Raw genomic sequence first — 17,079 nt, 5'->3', positions numbered from 1 at the left:
ACTCTGGGAGACTAATCCACACAGGCGGGGATGCGGTCAGCGCAGGGAGAAGCGGCGGGGGAGGGAGGAGGACGCTCGTCCACCACCCTGGGGTGAAGGCTTCTGAGGGGCCGCTATGACACACACACACACACACACACACACACACACACACACACACACACACACACACACACACACACACTCCTGAGTGCAGCACAGGGCTTGCATCCCGTGGAGCAGCTGGGTTGAGCTCAGCCGTCGCAGGTTGACAACAAGGCTAAGCTGTGGCAGGTCAGGCGGGGGCTGGGCGAGGGGCTGGGCGAGGGGCTGGGCGAGGGGCTGGGCGAGGGGGCGCCGCAGAGGCGTCAAGCAACAGCGGCCCTGCAGGCGGGAAACTACAGCGAAGGTATCCGATAGTTACCGGTGCGGACGGTTCTTGGGCCGAGAGGTGTTTGTCCGCAGAGGTCTCAGAAGGAGAGGCCTGACGGAGCTCCTTCCCCCCCTTTGACGAGCAAAGGAAGGGCCTCAGCGCTTGGAAGAAGGAAATTCTGAGAAGAGAAGATCCCAGAAAGAAGACAATACGCTCGGTGCGGAGGAGCTCTTGAGCGGGCCGCGACCGAGAGCCCCCGCGTGCCGGCGAGCGACATCGTTTGAATATCACGCGGGGCTGTAATTCATTCCCCTCCGCCCCCCTCCGCCCCCGAGGCAGCAGTCGGGGGAAAGGCGAGGAGCTCGCGTCTCCGTCTCCGACAGCCCGGTCACGAGACGGCACCCTCGGCCGGGCGGCGGTATGCGATTCATCCCGCGCGGAACAGGCCGCCGCCCGCGGAGCCGCCGGCTCGGCCTGCTGCTCCCGCGCCCAGAAATGAAAAAAAAAATTCGAAGGAACGGAGAGACGACCCGTCCGACGTGAGGAGACCTTCGTCTCAAAAGCGTCTCGACCCGTCTTCGTGGTGAAAGAGGCCACCTGAAAGAAAAACGGCCCCCCAAAAAAACCACACAGACGCGTAATGTTTGTAACAATAAACTATTTTTTTCTCTCATATTTACATCTGTACCTAATGTGCAAATTAATAATTTAAAGTAGTGTAAAAGTTTTAAAGGAATACAAAATCATATCTTACAGTCCTAACATGGTGGAGAGTCCATGAACTGGTCACACATAGAGACGAAGAGGAGCGACACTGCAGTGTGCACGGGAGGACGGGGACAGAAGCCCAACCGCAGTGGACATCCTTGGCCAGGACACACTTAGTTAAGGACGGCGTGGCACATTATCCAGAACAGCATCACCAGAACGAACCGCAACACAAACACCGCGTCTTTTTTTTATAGTTTGAATGAGCAGAGAGCACAGGGAGGCCGGGAGCAGAGAGCAAACAAACAAACAAACAAACAAACTAAATACACGGATTGGTTAAAGCACTGATGATCACAAAGGCTGGAGGTGCTCCTAGCAGCAGGTGCTTCTTTAAGAAAAGGAAAAAGAAAACGGCCTCTAAACACGGGACAGTCTCTCACACACACACACACACACACTCGTCTGTCGTCGAAAAAAGCCGGAGAGACACGGCGCAAAACGCCGCGCGGCCGAGGAGCGGCTCGTCGTCGTTTGGCGCCCCAAAAAAATTTCTCTCGAGACGTCGGGAATTTGATTTGGAGCCTTTTTTATCCAAAATAAAATAAAATAAAAGGGGTTGAATGAAATCTCACACACTTTTTTCAAGTCTAATTCTGGCCCGCCGTTGTTAAGAACAGATACACTTGACAAATGGGATAGATTTACATCGTCCTAATCTGACATTGAGATCTATTATGCGCACACGATTGTGTTGTTATTATTATTTTTTTATTCCCGTAGTTCAAATTTTGCTTCCGAAAGCACACCATGACAACCCTTTACAATTTTACAAGACACAGTTAACCTACAGTAACTATATTATTGGTGCATAGACAAAATCGGGAGTGAGTGTAGCGAAAATTCCCCAATTTATTGCTTTCGAGGCTAATAATCATAATAACAATAATAATAATAATCTCCCGTTCGGTTTCTTCTGATTGCAAAACAAACTAGAAATGTGTTTCCACGGAGATTTCCGATGATCCAAGCGGAGGTATTGCATTCAAAACTGATTAAAAGAGCTAAAAAAAAAAAAAAAGTTCCTTCGAGGTGAGATTCGCATCGACTGCGCCTTTTGAAAAATAAATCGCTTTTTTTTTAATTCCTCTTTGCGTCGCACGTCACGGAGGGATGGCTTTTACTCTAAAACAAGTAAAAGACGAAAACGAACGTGACGGGAAAGAAGTGAAATAAAGAAAATTGAAAGAAAAAGGGAGAGAAAAGACGACAGGATCTGGCCAAAGTTGCTCACTGTTCCGAGTTCCGCTTCCCTCGTCGGAGAGCGGCGGTCCGGGCGCCGACGAGGGAAGGGTTGAGGGCGGCGCCAGAGCGTTTCTCCAACCAAATAAGAACATGTTTGCCTCGGTGGTGTTCCCAACGCGGAGTGCAGATGGTGTCGTTCCCTCGGCCTCCTGCGGACTTTGCTTTTGGCGGGCGTGCTGAGGCGGCGGCGGCGGCGGCGGCGACGGCGGCGGCTACGCGGGCCTCTGCACTTTGCTCTCCCTCTCCCTGCGCTTCAGCTCCTCCCTGTAGCAGTAGGAGCAGTAGTTGTCCGTCTCCGGCCTCCCGTAGAAGGAGCAGTTCTCCCTCTTGCAGCGGCGCTGCTGAAAGCAGTACAAAGGGCTTCCAGAGCTCCGCCCTTTGGTTTTCTCCTGGTTGAGCCAGGTGTGGGACGAGTTGTCCTCGTCCGCGAACTCCAGGCAGTCTTGAATGTCTCCCGCGTCGAATCCGTTGGTGTAGGTGTGGGACTTGTGTTCGCCGGGCATGTTGTACGACAGCGTTTCCAGGGCGTTGACGGTGCGGACGCCCGACAGGCGGGCGGGGCTGTAACTCTGGGACGAGAGCGTGCGGTTCTGCTGGGGGTAGGTGGCGCACGTCTTTAGGGTCCCCACCACCGGCTTGTAGGGGTCGTCCTGGAAGATGGAGGATTGCGTGTTGACATCTTGTAAGTGGATCACGCTGTGCCGCTGGATGGGCGGAGTATGGCTGTAGTGGGCGGACACAGGGACCGGCCCGAGTCTCTTAGCACCAAAACTGGGGGAGGAGTAAGGCGCCGGGGCCGGCCGGGGGTCGAGGTGGGAGGCGGGCGGCGGGGTGAGGGGAGGGACGGGGAAAGGGGCCGGAGGGGCGGCGGCGGCCGCGGCGGCGGGGGCCGGGCTGCTCCGGCCCTGCGTCTTGAGCGCCGACGGCGGTGGCGGCTGCGGCGGCGGCTGCGCGTTGTGGTTGTAGGCGTGGGCGTGGGCGTGGGCGTGGGCGTGGGCGTGGGCGTGGTGGGGCAGGACGGGAGAGCAGCTCTCCGGAGGAGAACTGTCCGATCTCTCCCTCTGGAAGACGCTCTCGTGCTCGGGCTTCTTCGGCTCGCCGGCGGCCGGCTTCTTCTCCGCCTCCTTCCGCTTCTGCTCCTGCTCCTGGCTGAAGCGCTCCTGGGCGTTGGTCAGGTAGTAGCTGATCATCTCCTCGTGGAACTGGTGCCTGTGACTGGTGAGGAGGAGGCCGGCGAAGATGAACTTGCGCTCGCCCTGCATGGCGGCGCGCAGGATGTTGAGGCTGAGCTTCACGTCCGTGCTGTACTTCCAGTTCTCCAGGCTCTTGTCCCCCGAGCCCCTCCCGCCGCCGTCCTGCCTCTCGGTGGGCGAGGAGCTAGAGGGCCTGTCCCTATCCGTCGGGGAAGGGCTCGTGGCCTTCTCCGAGGAGGTGGAGCTGGCCGACTGTCCCGACTCGTCCTTGCCTCCCTTGGTCGTCTTAGAGTCCTTCTTCTTCGCCTTCTCCCCTCCGTTCTCCCCACCGCGACCTGAGCCAGAGTTGGATTTGTTCATTTTGCCGTGCACCAGCCCGCCCAGACCCCCCATGTTCTTCTTTAGCTTGATCCCCAGTGTTTTGCTGAAGCTACCTAGTTTGTTGGCTACAGAATCGGCCCGGCTCTTGTCTTTGTCTTTGCGCTGCTTGTCCTTGTCCTTCTCCTTGGCCGGCTTGCCGTTGGTGTTGACGTTGGAGTTGCTGCCGACGGACTCGCGGTCGGAGTCCATGGACTCGGCCAGGGACTGGACGTCCTCGCCCGCCGACGCCGTGGGCGACTCGGGCTGAGCCAGGGGAGCCTGGGAGCAGACAAACGCACCATCGTAAAGAACCGTAGCCAAAAAAAACAAAACCAAACGGGCGGCGACAAAAAAAACAAAACAAAACAAAAGCGACCGCGCGTTGGGATATTTGCGAATCGTTCGGGCGACGGGCTTTAAAAGACCCCCGAAGTACGTCCGGCGCGCGGCATGGCCCGGCCTCTCCAGAACCCGATTCGCTATCGCCACACGCTGGAATGTCTGAGATGAACTGCAGACCGACAGCAAATAAAAGTGACTGATTGAACTGCGTGTGGTTTCGGGCACATCTGGAGAGTAAAGTCTCTTAAGAGCTAAATTAACTGTGACCGACCGGGCGCACATGTGCACGGAGAGGAGGAGGAAGGAGGAAGAAAAAGAGGCGTACCCTTGTTTCGGATGGAATACGGATCCACGTTACATTCATGTAGTTGTGCAACAGGTTGAGTTTGGCCTCCAGAGACAGGATGAGACTGCGGGAGAAGATGACCAGGGTTAAAAACGCCGCCGCCAAATCTTCTGACAGCAGAACCTTGACTTACCACTGCGTCGACTTACGGGCCTCCCGAGATGCGAACGCCGCTCGCTTTGCGCGACGAGCCGAGAACCGAGTTTGGAACCCGTTACATTATGTGCTCTTTTATTAATACGTTCTCTTCCAGAGTTATTATCTTTATTGACGGCTTTGTTACTTATAAAGCATATTTTCTTATTTAAAACGTGACAAAACCTGGGGGCTGCGGGAACAGATTCATCGCATTTCAATTCATTTTAATGGGAAAACTGAATTTGATATACCAGCATATTGAGTTAGGAGCTTGGTAACATGATGAATTGAACTCGCAAGTCAAGGTTTTACTGTATTTGTTCTGTACAAACGTATAGAAACGGATGCGATAAACAGACGCATTCTTTCAGCCAACCTTTGCCGGAGCGGCAAACCTCAAAACCTCGGCGTTCAGAAAGACAGAGGCGACACCAAGTAGAAAAAAAATTGCTAGCATGCAAAATGACAAATTCATCTGCACGATGAGTAATTTCCATGCTTAAAAAATGTCAAAAGCGATCACAACATTCACCGCAGTATTATTTTCTGCATGCCACGACACACTCACACACACACACACACACACTCGGGAGGCTTCCACTTACAGCGCGAACGCAACACAGACCCCCTGCGCGAGCTTTGCGTGCGACGGACGGAGTGTAAAAAACAAGGCGGCGCGGAGAGACGCCGACTGAGCATCTTTTCTGTGTGTATTTGCATTGTTCACGCCGCCGCTTGTTCAAGGATAAGCTAAACCCCCCCTGACTGGCAGGAATGTGAAACAGAAACCCTTACATAAACTCGCCGTGTTGCTGCTTCGGCGGGGCCGCTCATGGGAAACCCCGCGGATGACTGACGGGATTCACAATTTGCTCGCTCTTTGAAGCGACGGGACGCCGGAGCCCATCGCCGGCCTCCGGTCTAACCTCGCCTTCTCCGGAACGCGGCGCCGCCGCGCTCCCTGGCGATCGACGCGGACTCGCCGCCGAACGGGACTTACTTGGCCAGCTTGGTGTTATCGTTGTCGTCCCTCCCCCACTCCCAGTCCCTGCCAGGGTCCACGGCGAAGTGGAGCGCCAGCAGCTTGTGCTCTGAGTCGGTCAGAGGGATGACAGCTGGAAGGGATGAGATCGGCGGAAGGTTAGTTTAGACTGGTTTTCTAAACCGCCGGGAGCTGCGCCGCGTGCCACGCGCTCCCGCCAGGCCGCCAGGCCGCCGCCGGGTCGCGGCGGCAGTGACTGTATAATGACACGGGGTTATGTCACACTGATCACCACATGCGCCCGTCACCGTGACGCCCGCCGCACAGCCGGTGTCATCTTTCTGTCATTGGCTTCTCGGACCGTGAAGTGACCGCGACCGACGAGCGCCAGTCACTCTGACTCGCGGCGGCGGCCGAAGGAAGCTTTGACTCCTGAACGCACGTCCTCTCATATCGTACGCGGTCACGCGAGCCGCCGCTTCCCTAAAATAATCCGGTTCGTTGCAACTCGCTAACGACTTGTTGTGATCGAGGGGCCGCGGACGAGCGGCATCGACGCCCGGCCTTTCCAAGGAAAGAACAAGAACGAGGAGTCCTCGAAACACTTGAAAACAAAAGGAGAGAGTCAAACATCTAGACGGCGAGGAAGCCCTCGGGCCGAGCGCCATCGTCATGACGCCCCGGGGTAATCGTTGATATTTTGGAAACAGATGCACGGATGACCAGATCCGTTCCAGAGAATGTTCGGTCAAAGTTTAACCGGGAGGTCGGTTTGTAAACACTGACAGCAGTTTAGGACAAACTGTTTGGTTAATTCTTGTTTTTTTCAGTCCAAGAACATCGGGAATTTGTCTGAAGCCCAGACGTTCTGCGCTAAAGTCCCCAGGTATCATCTGAGATGAGCTCTGCCTCATACATGCCGGAGATAATACATAGATATATGGATATAGAGATAGAACGCACATGTCGGACGATGCATTGTGACCATCTGCCTGGTGCTGTGAAGGCCTGGTCTCCATTAGACCTCTGGAGGAGCACTGAGGCTATCTGTCTCCGAGGGGTTTGGCAGCAGATGCTTCCAGTCCAGCGTGTTTGGAGGCGGCGCCTCCGCACACTCGTTAGTCCGTCATGTCCAGAGGACGCCGGCTCGGATGGAGATGTGGAGCGGGGAGTGTTTCCCTGCTGAGCCAGGCCGGTGAGGACCGCTGCCGTGGAGGTCCGGACTCCGTCTGAACTCGGATGCTCGGATAGGTCATGTGACGGCGCCACGGTGACGCACGCGCTCCCGGAGGATGCTTCGGAACAAACGGCCATTCATCGGAGTTCCTTCCGCCGCGGTCCGGTCCTGATGACCGCTCGGATTTTAGGCAATCCGGGTCAGAACGGATCTTCGGCTTCGCTCGGCTGCAGATCTGAAGCCGCCCTGAGGCTTTATGTTGGTCCTGCTTCCTCTTTAACTTGAAGGATAAAATCTTCACTTCCTTCCTCACATATCTCACACTCTCAGCAGACCTCACCTGCTTATGTCCAACCATTAACCAGCGTACCACACACACGCACACACACACACACACACACACACACTCGGACCATAATTAGCTTCAGCATTTGACACTTGGATGCAACATTTATGACATTATTTTTCCAATTAAATCAGCACAAATGAAAGTAGCTGGCAAAAACAAAGCGAGGTCTTTATTTTATGAGATAAATACAAGCTGCCTGAAGTGTCCTAGGAGGGGAGGAGGAGGTGTTATAATTTCTAGTTTATAATTTGTGACAGAATACTGGCAATAAGTCATGTTATGTGCTAAACAAGTTGTCATGAGAAAAGTATTGTGACGGTGTTGCGTTGTGGTGTTCCCGCCCCTCGCTGAGGCCGGGCTGCCACTAGTTTGAGTGACCGGAGCGGGTCTGCGAGCGGGCCGGGCGTCGGCGCCCACCGGGCTCGGTAACCACTATCGCCATCACGGCGGCGACTCCGTTCCTCCTCCGCCGATGTGTTCGGCCGCTCACACACACAGGAAGAGGTTTTCGACCTTCACGGGACGCGGAAAATAATGACTTCTTCCGCTGCCAAAGGGCGTGGCGGACGCGAGGACACCCGTCCCGGTTCAGGTCCCTCCTGTGGATGTTTACAGTCTGAACACCAGAGCGCAGGCACGGTGACCGTGCTTTTCGGGCTCGACACGGAACCGTCGGAGAAGCGAAAGCACATTTTTTGCAGCGATACGCGCTCGCTGGTTCGAATGCGGCCCGACCGAGCTGACCGGCAAACTGACAAACACAAGAAAAAAAACGGAGGCTTAGAATGATCTATCCGGAGTTACGGGGAAGCTTTCGCACGGTGGCAGGATCACCGTTCATGTACGCTATCTGTCTGAAAGAGGCGTGACTAACGCCCGCGGGTCCGGCGCCAATGCCAGCGGTGACATGGCGGCGCTGAAACGGAGATGAGCTTCCTGAGAGCCATTTCCTGTTTGCCCATAAAAATTCAGGCGACGACGCAAAAGCGGCGGGACGCGCAGACAGAAGACGGGCGAGCCGCTTCCCTCCGAGGTCACGCAGGAGGCAGGGGAGGGTTTTGTTTTTTTTTTTTTCTTTCTGGAGGTGGCGTCCCGACTCCTGGCGGGCAGCTGTCCGCCTCTCCTCGCCCGTTCCAAAGCGCGATGTGTGCGTGCCGTTGTTCCCCCTTGGACGGCGTCCAGACCCGGCGAGCGGGCGCTGCCAAGCCGGCTCCGGGGGGCTGAAGTGTGCTGTAATGTATTTACTATCCCCGTTGGCAGCCTCGCTCCGCAGTCCTCGAATGACCGACTCCCAGAGCTTATGCAGGCATGACATCATGGCCCTCGCTGGAATGCGAGCTGCGTGTTCAGCGGGACGGCCGCCCACCCGCCTCGCCTCGCCTCGCCTCGCCCTTTGAGTCGAACCCGGAGCAGCAGGCGAGGGGGGACTCGGGTGTCGCCGGCCTCAGGTGTGCCGGCGCTCGTCCTGCCCTCGTCGCTCCCGTCCGGGGACAAAGTCGCCCCTTACAAGCTTTTCCTTCACGACGGTGACACCGAGCCAAGGTTTCGTCTGTGTTCGCCTTTCAAGAACAATTTGTACTGTCTGGAAAATGCGCAAAATTGAATTCCTGACTTTGGTCACTGCACAGCTGCACATTTAAAGGGCCCAATTCGCCAGAAAACACAGCAGCCACGCATGTAAACAAGTCGAAGCTTCTCGCCGCAGATTTTAACAGCGGAACCGCGGCGGTAATTACCGGAGGGTCACATTTGAAGCAACACATAAAACCACAACAAATAATGTTTTAATTTTGATTGCCATATTGGTTCAATTACGCCGCCGGCCCGGAGAAGGACGCGTTGGACGTCTTTAATGGATTGGAGGGGAAATCTGGCCGGCGCTGGATTTACACCGCAGCGTCAGGTAGGTGGTCTTTGTGTAAAAGACGGCCATTTACTGCATTGAAATAGGTGCTAGAGGGCTGACGACCGGCTGCCAAGGAAAACCTGTAAGCGTTTTAAGGTTTTTGGAGCGAGGCTCGAAATAGCTCCCGAATTTTCCAGAGGGCAAGTTCCACTCGCGCGTTGTTAAAAAAAAAAAAAAAAAAACACGGGAGCACAAACAAGCTGATAAAAAGACGCGGCTGGCGGTGATTTCTGAGGTGGCATCATCAGCTGACAGGTGAGCTCTGGGCGCTTTCTGGGAAAGAAATAAAAAAGGGGAAAAACACGAGTCCGGGCAGGAAAAGCGATTCAGCCGACATCCTCCCCGTCCCCGGCGGGACGAGCGGAAAAGAAAGAAGACGGTCCCGATCCTTGACAGAAATCACAAACTCCGGTCACCCCTCCCTGCCATCTTTCCACAGTTCAGGTCAACACGGACCCGCAGAGGGAGGGAGCGCCATGTGTCAGAGCGGCCGGGAATCAGGTTACTGGGAGGGACCGGCTTTTAATCCTCCATACAGAGGGCTGAAGAAAGAGCCAGTATTCTAACCAAGCCCCTGGCACCTGAACACACACACTCACACACACACATGCACTTTGCCATCGGGGGTTGGATGGAGGGAGGAGGCGGCCCTCCACCTGAGATGTCGGCACAGTGGCCCGACTGTGCGGAGGGGAGGCCGGCCCCCGCGGCCCCGCCGGCCCCGCCGGCCCCGGGACCCTGCCCATATGTGGCGATGCGGTGAGCCGAGGGGCCGGACGCCGCCTCGCTGCCCTAATTGGCGGTGGAAGCCAAACCATCTGACCTTTTCTGTCTGGCATCTTTTCAGAGATATGAGACAGTTTGTGCCGCTTCATGAAATCCAGGCGTGGAAATAGGAATCCCACACTGGAAGGGTGTCGCGCAGAAACACTCCCATAACAAAAGGAAGCCGTTAGCAAAGGGGCTCCGTCGCCGGCGGGTTTTGTCACGGGATGGAAATGCACCGAGCTAAAAGGGCAGGTGTTTTCACGACATCGCGGATTCAAGTGGGAAAAAAATGAAATATACATTTTTATACATGTAGGCAGTCATGCGGCGTGATGCCGCTCTAGAGGGTTCTGTGGACAAAAGCTCCATCTAGTGGACAATAAATGTGTCACTGCTGCCACTGAAAGAAACTGCCAAATGAAAAGAGCCGGAGTGCTGAGCGGTGGCGGCGGGAAGAGGAGGGCCGAGGATCGGCTGCATTTGATCTGCTGCTGGTATTAAAGGGAACGGCCTCGGGGCCGGGATGGCGGCCTTGTAATCATGTCTGTCTGCGCGACTGCAGCGGCCGGACCCAGACTTTAATTACTGCTTTGGTGTTTATAGGCTGAGAATAGGAGCTAACAAACTGAGGAAAGCGGGAACGTTGGGGGGGGGGGGGGGGGGGGGGGGGGGGATGGAAGGGGGGGGGGGGGGTTTAGACAGTTGAGATGGAAAAAGGCAGATCTGGCCGCCACACAAATGACAAGCCAGTTCCACCGATAGCGGGGAGCGCCGTGACCGGTTGTCAAGGAGACCCGCTATTTGTCAATGAAAGGGACTCCTATGCGAGGATTGCACCGACCTCGGGAGCGAGCGGCGAGGACGCCGCCATCTGAAGTGGCAAAAGAAAAATTAAATTAAACAGATAATGCAATTTTGCCGTTGAGTAGCACCATCAGAATACAAAGCGGCAGTGATTTCAGATAAAGAGGGAAGCGTGCAGGAAGTTCAGAATATATATTGTTTTAGGGTTTGGAAAGGTGGGAGCCCACGGTCCGGCTTCTCTGCGTCGGCCACTCCCTCGCTCCCGCTGCCCACCGTGGGGTTTTTAATAATGGATCACAGGTAGTTCAACTGCCGTTTCATACATTATTCACCCCGAGCGGGACAGGCAGACCGTTTGCAATCTCTCTGCAATCTCCCTACGGAGGCAAACGCAAAGGCGGCCCGACCGTCGCGCGTTAGTTTAGCATCCCGACCCTGGACCCGGGCCGGCCTACCTTGCTCTCGCTGCTGGTCCCTCTGCTCCATGGACACCAGCGCCGAGAAGTGAGCCTGGTCGTAGGCCAGGACCAGCGGGGAGCAGTGGCAGCGGGTCGGAGGCACCTCCAGGGGCAGGTAGAGACCCCCGAACGGGATGGGGGCGAACGCTGGAAGTCAGGTGGACGGGGGGGGGGTTACGTTTCGGCGCCGGTCCTCCGGTTATTGTGCGGAGAAGATGGAGCGGCGTACCTTCTCCTCCGGAGTCTCTGAGCATGGTGTCGGCCACCACCACGATCGGCCTGCGCAGCACGTGGGCCAGCACGAACACGTGGAACTCCTCCAGGCTCTCGTAGACCGGGTCCTCCGAGTTATCCACCCTGCCCGGAGGAAAACACACCCCGGTCACGGGACCTCCTGAAATTTCCCCACTGGGACGAAAACGCATTTTCCAGCGTGGCTTCACGCGTCCTCAGGTGACCTTGAAAGGGATCCGTCTGTTCATCCTGGAGAGGCCTTGCGACCGATTAAGCTGTCGGTCACATAAACGGCCACGCGGCCAAATTCACGCCGATAAAGAACCTCTTCATATGCGAGTCCCGCTCGGCCGATCGGGAGAATCGCCTCCACGCCGACGCCACCTGAATCACCGCATCGGTGGAACCGGGGGAAGAAGCGGTGGGGAAATCCTGCACTTTAATGGGGATTGTTATTGCCGCCGGAGAGCTTCTGCTGGGACGCCGGCTCGTCCAAAGTGAGGAAAGGGGCTTCCCCGCACAGGCGGGAGCCTGACGGTAGGACACGGTGTCCGCTGCATTAGAGGGATCGAGTCTGAAGTTCGCATCAACTGTCGCAGCTTCTGCAGGCGCGCACGCCCCGAAACCAAGCGTTTGTGACATTCATTACAGTAAATGGAAACAATCCACGCGGCCACGCGTTCACTTTTTGTTTCCCCTCCCAGTTGACGAGCGTGCGTGCGAGCGCTCGACGGTTTCAGCGCGAATGGAAACCGGACGCGAATCGTGCGAGACCTCCGCCCGTGGGAGGAAACTACACTTCTTTTTTATTTTCCGATCAGCCTCCGCAGCCCCGGATGAACCCGCGTTCACAGTTGTTTATGCAACGACGGGGTGCGAGAATCGAATTACCTGCTGCGGATGGACACACACACACACACACACACATACAGACACACACAAAAACGGGTTCCGCAGCCAGGAGGTTGAGCTACACCCCGGCGGCCAGTAGATGGCGTGATAGATCACGGGCGCTTCCGTGGAGGAGGTCAGTTCGGGGGGCCGGTGGAGCGAGGAGGGCTTGCGTTCTGCTCAGGTGGAATATATCGAGCATTGAATCTGCATCTCGCTTTCCGACGGAGCCGCCTTACCCGCCGGCGTTGTTGCCGTTCTTGCTGAGGTGAGTGCGTGGCTCGCTGGACGCCAGCTTCAGCAGCTCGTTCCACTCCCGCTCCCACTCCTCCTCGGTGTACACCAGCCCTGACTGGGGGTTGGAGACGCACACCGGTGAAAACGGAAACTCCGGCGGGCGCGCTCGTCCTCACCCACGCACGTCCTATTAATAGGGTGTTTATCTGCAACCTATCGTTCCGGTTTTCATCTGACGAACGTGCGGCGAGGAAACGAGGGCGATTGCGGTTCTTTTCCCCGTCGCTAAGATTCTACGGATTATCCTAAACCTCGGCGACATTATCCGGACGTGTTTTCGGTTTTAGGATTCTTGGCCGTCGAGGCTTTCTAGGTCAAAGACGTCAGTCGGGATCAATAAACTTGCATCCAAAAAGGAAAAGTCGACCGGTTTCGGGTTTCCGTACGGATCCCTGCGCCGGCTGCCGGCGGATTTATGGAGAAGCAAAGATGGAGAACCTCCTTGTTCTGCTGCGTTTGCTGCCACCTCCACCGCCTCTTCAGGGCGTCCCTCTCCGCGCCGCTCTTCATCATGGTGTACAGGGATTTCCTCAGCATCAGGTCTCGGTCGTGGAAGCCCCACATCCCTGGCGGAGACGGAGACAGAGGCCACGGCGTTACAAACCCTTCCGATCACGGACGCCGTTGAAAAGGGACGCGTCCGGATCGTTCGGGTTTAATCACAACCGTCCGTTAAAGCTTTTTGAAATGATCGGCGGTGATGGAACGTGGCAGAAGACGCTCCGAGGAGGACGAATTAACGTTTATGCCGGTTCACGACGTTGGACCGATTTTAACGGTTCGTGTCTCCGTCAACCTTTTAACCTGGAGAAGCTGGGGGGAAAAAGGACTCGAGAATAACTGGAAATTCTTCTCTCTGTAGAATTCAAGCTAATCGAAAGCCCTTCATCGGCAGGCTGTGGCGCGAGCCGACACACGCCTTCCCAGTGATAGTAAACATCAAGAAAGCGGGGACATGAAGTGTCACGCTTCCACCTCTCAGCCGGGGCGTCCCCGGTTCGATCCCCCACGTCTGCACCGGTTCGTTGTGATTTCCTCTCACGGTCCTCAAACGTGGAGACAATGAGGGAGTGAATGGTTGGATGGACGTCTGAACGAGAGGCGTAAATGTTTTCTTCTCTCGAATGAGAGTCAGTGAGAGGTTGAATGGTCGGACGAGGTTTGAACGAAGGGGTGAAGAGCTGCATGAACGTGAGGGCGAATGTTGTAAATCTGTCTCTGATGCGCGACTGCGAGGGCGGACGGTCGAACGTCTGGACGTGACGCGTGACTGAGAGGATGAATGTTCTTTGTCTCCTGAGTGAGAGCGAAGGCGTTACGGCACGAAGGACCCTGATTGGATGGCGTTCGCACGTTCTCGCCCGCACGCGTTGGAAAAAGAGCCGGTGAATGTTCGTCCGTCTGTCCGTGACCGGCCACAGATGGCCGGGACAGACGCCGCCACCCTGGGTGCAGGATAGGCCACGGATGAAGGACGGATGGAATGAGAGGGCGAATGTTGGGGTGTCTCTGCGTGTCCACGCGATCCACGGGTCAAAGGTGAACCCTGCCTCTCGTCCAATGACCCCCGCCTGCGACTCGGAGCGCAGGATGAGCGGTATAGATAATGAAATTATACAGAAATAATGAAGCGGAGTTGAAGAAATAACCATCCTCCCGTCATTTCCAGGTAGAAGTGAATTATTTCCGAGTCCGTCGGCATTTCAAACGCGTCTCTTGAGCACAAAACCTCCCCTCCGAGAGGACGGCTCCGAGGTCTCCTCTGCAAGCTGCGTGCTCAGTGCATCTATTAGTTCATACATCTCCATCCTATAGGGTGCTTTTGTTTCCGCCAGATAATGGACTGGCATCCCTCCCCTCGGTTTGCGGCAGCTGTGACGCAGCACTGGCAGCGCTATCAGTCAGCAGAGGTAACCTGCCGCCGCCGCCGCCGCTACAGGCCGTGCCGTGCCGAGCGCTCACCTAAAGATGCGGCGTGCAGGAGGCAGTTCCCGTCCCCCGTGGTGGCCAGAGGGAGCAGCTTCTTACAGCTGGTGCACATGGTGGACCACCAGTTCAGACGACCTACACACACACACACACACACACACACACACACACACACACACACACACACACACAACGTGAGGGCGCCTGCATCCAATGGCTCTTTAAAGCTGCTTATATCGAACAAACGAAAACAACTCAAATATCCAATGTCAGCCCTCAAATGAGCCTATTAGGACGTCTTCTTCATTTCTTAAACATTAACACTAAGTCTCCGTGTTCATCGTTCCCCGTTATTGACAGAATTAGTCGGGGGTTTGAGGTGTTCCGCTCGGAAATGCCAATCTTGATTTCTCCAGGCGTTGAAAGCAGCCGCTGTCGCCTCACATGCAAAACCCCAAGATGTTTCACACACGTGTTTTAGACGTCTTTTCCCACCTCCTGCACAATAACTTCATTAAACCTTCTTTCTCAGAGAAGGGAACAATTTGCCACAATAAGGTAGTTTAAATAAAAATGCAGAAAAAACAATATTCACATCAATATTGTTAATTTAATAATAATATTCTAAGATAAATTATATATAGTACATATATACATATGTATACATATACACACATATGTGGTCACATATATGGATACATATACACATGTACATATATATGAACACACAAACACACATATACATATATATATATATATTTGATAAGATGATATTTAAGGTAAGCTCAGTTATGGTGTATGCGGTTCATGCTATTTAATGGTGTGAAACTTTATCTATGGATTCCTGAGCCTGTCCAGAACATGCGGAGCAAACTGACAATCAAGCGGACTTTGAGTTTGCGGGTATTTTCTGGAGGCCGGCGCTCACCGGCCTGCTCCAGGGCCATCATGGTGGACTGCTCGATCAGGTCCCTCTCGATGAAGCTCCTGAAATCCTCGCTGTACACGCTGAGGTCGGGCAGCTGGAATGTGTAGATGGGCATCTCCAGGGGGAACTGCTCGCTGGTGCACTCGCTGGCCACCTGCAGCCGAGCCAGGGAGACGATGGCCGAGCTGGCGTGGGAGATCCCGCGGGACAGACGCTTCTCTGGAGAGGAGCATAAATAAATGAGAGGACGGCTCAAAGGAGGACGACGTCCGTCCGCGAGCGTCCGGCCTCCCCCACCTTGCGCGCCGTCTTCCTGCTTCTGCACACACGGCCTGTCGATCTTGCTGACATGGGTGGGCGTGTCACGGGCCTCCGCTTGTTTGTAGTAGCGGCCCTCGTTGAAGACCTGCGGCAGGTTGGCGGTGTGGACCTGCCGGAGCTCCTCATAGTCGCTCAGAGCGGCGCCGAGGTCCCAGTTTTTACCTGCCGAACGCAAGACGGCGCCGATTAGCACGTTCGTTCACGACTCGGATTTCCAGGTTTCCGCTGAGCATGTCGATGTCACGCCGCTCGTGCCGCCGGAGGGGCGAGAGGAGAAATTCACCGGAAATTCACGGGGAGTCGACTCACGGTTTTGTACTCTTAACCTTTTGTGTGTTTACGACTGTGCTGATTTATGTCGTGAAAACTTATTCGCTCATCTTGGCCGGGTCGCTCTTGAAAAAGAGATTGTTAATCTCAATCAGCTGTAATAAAGATTAAAAAAAAAAAATCACCTCCGTCCAGAATCAATAGATCTCAGATAAATATCCCGTTCAGCACAAATTCTAGTTTACTCAACTAATCTACTAATGGTACCGATGAATTGTTTTCGTCCGCGGCGAAAGATCAGCTTCCACATCCGTCACGTGGGTTCGTTCATTCATTTTAACCCCAAATCCAAATCAATCACTTCAGCACATCTATAGATCTTCATGAACCGCGTGGCCAAAGAGTCGTATCTGACAAAGACTTCCCAAGAATAACTTGAGGTTGCGGTCGGGTCGTGCCAGAAAAATTAAGATGGCGACGGGAGACGGATCCCCGAGCAGAGTGACAGCATGCGCAGGAGGAACCCGGCGCAGGCACGTACACACACACACACACACACACACACACACACACACACACACACACACACACAGTGGTAAACACACTCCGACGGCATGAGCACACAGACGCGGATGTGTCCCCTGGCTGCCGTGGCTCTAAACAGAAATCCCTTCCAGGTCGGAGCCTCGCTCTCATTTTATCTGCGTGAATCCTCCCCTGGCAGGAAAACCTCCCGCGAAACTCACGTTGTAGTTTGATCACATTTCTTTTCATGATAAGAACGTGTTCTTTGACGGCGTCGGAAAACCGACAGAGACGTTTTTTCTTAAAAAAAAAAAAAAGAATGTATACGCGGTAGCCCGGTGGCGCAGCGGTTAGCGAAGGTCCCTGGTTGGATTCTGGACGGGTGCCTTTCTGAGTTTATAGGTTTTCCCTCGGGTTCCTTCCGGTCCAAAACCATGCAGGAGGTCCACTGGAGACCCGGCGTGACCCACATGTGAGTGAGCGGGGGAACGGCTGT

General features: G+C 55.0%; 1 protein-coding gene across 2 annotated transcripts in view; it reads right to left on the bottom strand.

Moving 5' to 3' along the window:
- Nucleotides 1-995: 995 nt before the first annotated feature.
- otud7a (OTU deubiquitinase 7A) overlaps nucleotides 996-17,079 on the bottom strand; it is a 41,457-nt gene continuing 25,373 nt past the window's right edge. Inside the window, exons 4-14 of one of the 2 annotated variants that reach the window (XM_086163163.1) lie at nucleotides 15,765-15,950; nucleotides 15,468-15,686; nucleotides 14,573-14,674; nucleotides 13,049-13,176; nucleotides 12,553-12,665; nucleotides 11,418-11,545; nucleotides 11,186-11,335; nucleotides 5,745-5,859; nucleotides 4,586-4,670; nucleotides 3,993-4,197; nucleotides 996-3,893 (exon numbers count right to left, since the gene is read on the bottom strand). In XM_086163163.1, the coding sequence (XP_086019289.1) occupies nucleotides 2,578-3,893; nucleotides 3,993-4,197; nucleotides 4,586-4,670; nucleotides 5,745-5,859; nucleotides 11,186-11,335; nucleotides 11,418-11,545; nucleotides 12,553-12,665; nucleotides 13,049-13,176; nucleotides 14,573-14,674; nucleotides 15,468-15,686; nucleotides 15,765-15,950 (2,747 nt within the window). In that variant the 3' untranslated portion in view covers nucleotides 996-2,577. Of the gene's footprint in view, nucleotides 4,198-4,585; nucleotides 4,671-5,744; nucleotides 5,860-11,185; nucleotides 11,336-11,417; nucleotides 11,546-12,552; nucleotides 12,666-13,048; nucleotides 13,177-14,572; nucleotides 14,675-15,467; nucleotides 15,687-15,764; nucleotides 15,951-17,079 lie in introns of both variants that reach the window. The other variant, XM_086163162.1, reaches the window with a different exon arrangement.

The sequence above is a fragment of the Fistularia commersonii genome, chromosome 17, assembly GCF_037954325.1.
Source record: "Fistularia commersonii isolate RoL2024-O1a breed Wild chromosome 17, RoL_Fcom_v1.0, whole genome shotgun sequence".
Lineage (NCBI taxonomy): Eukaryota > Metazoa > Chordata > Actinopteri > Syngnathiformes > Fistulariidae > Fistularia > Fistularia commersonii.
This window is presented reverse-complemented; position numbering and strand designations above follow the sequence as displayed.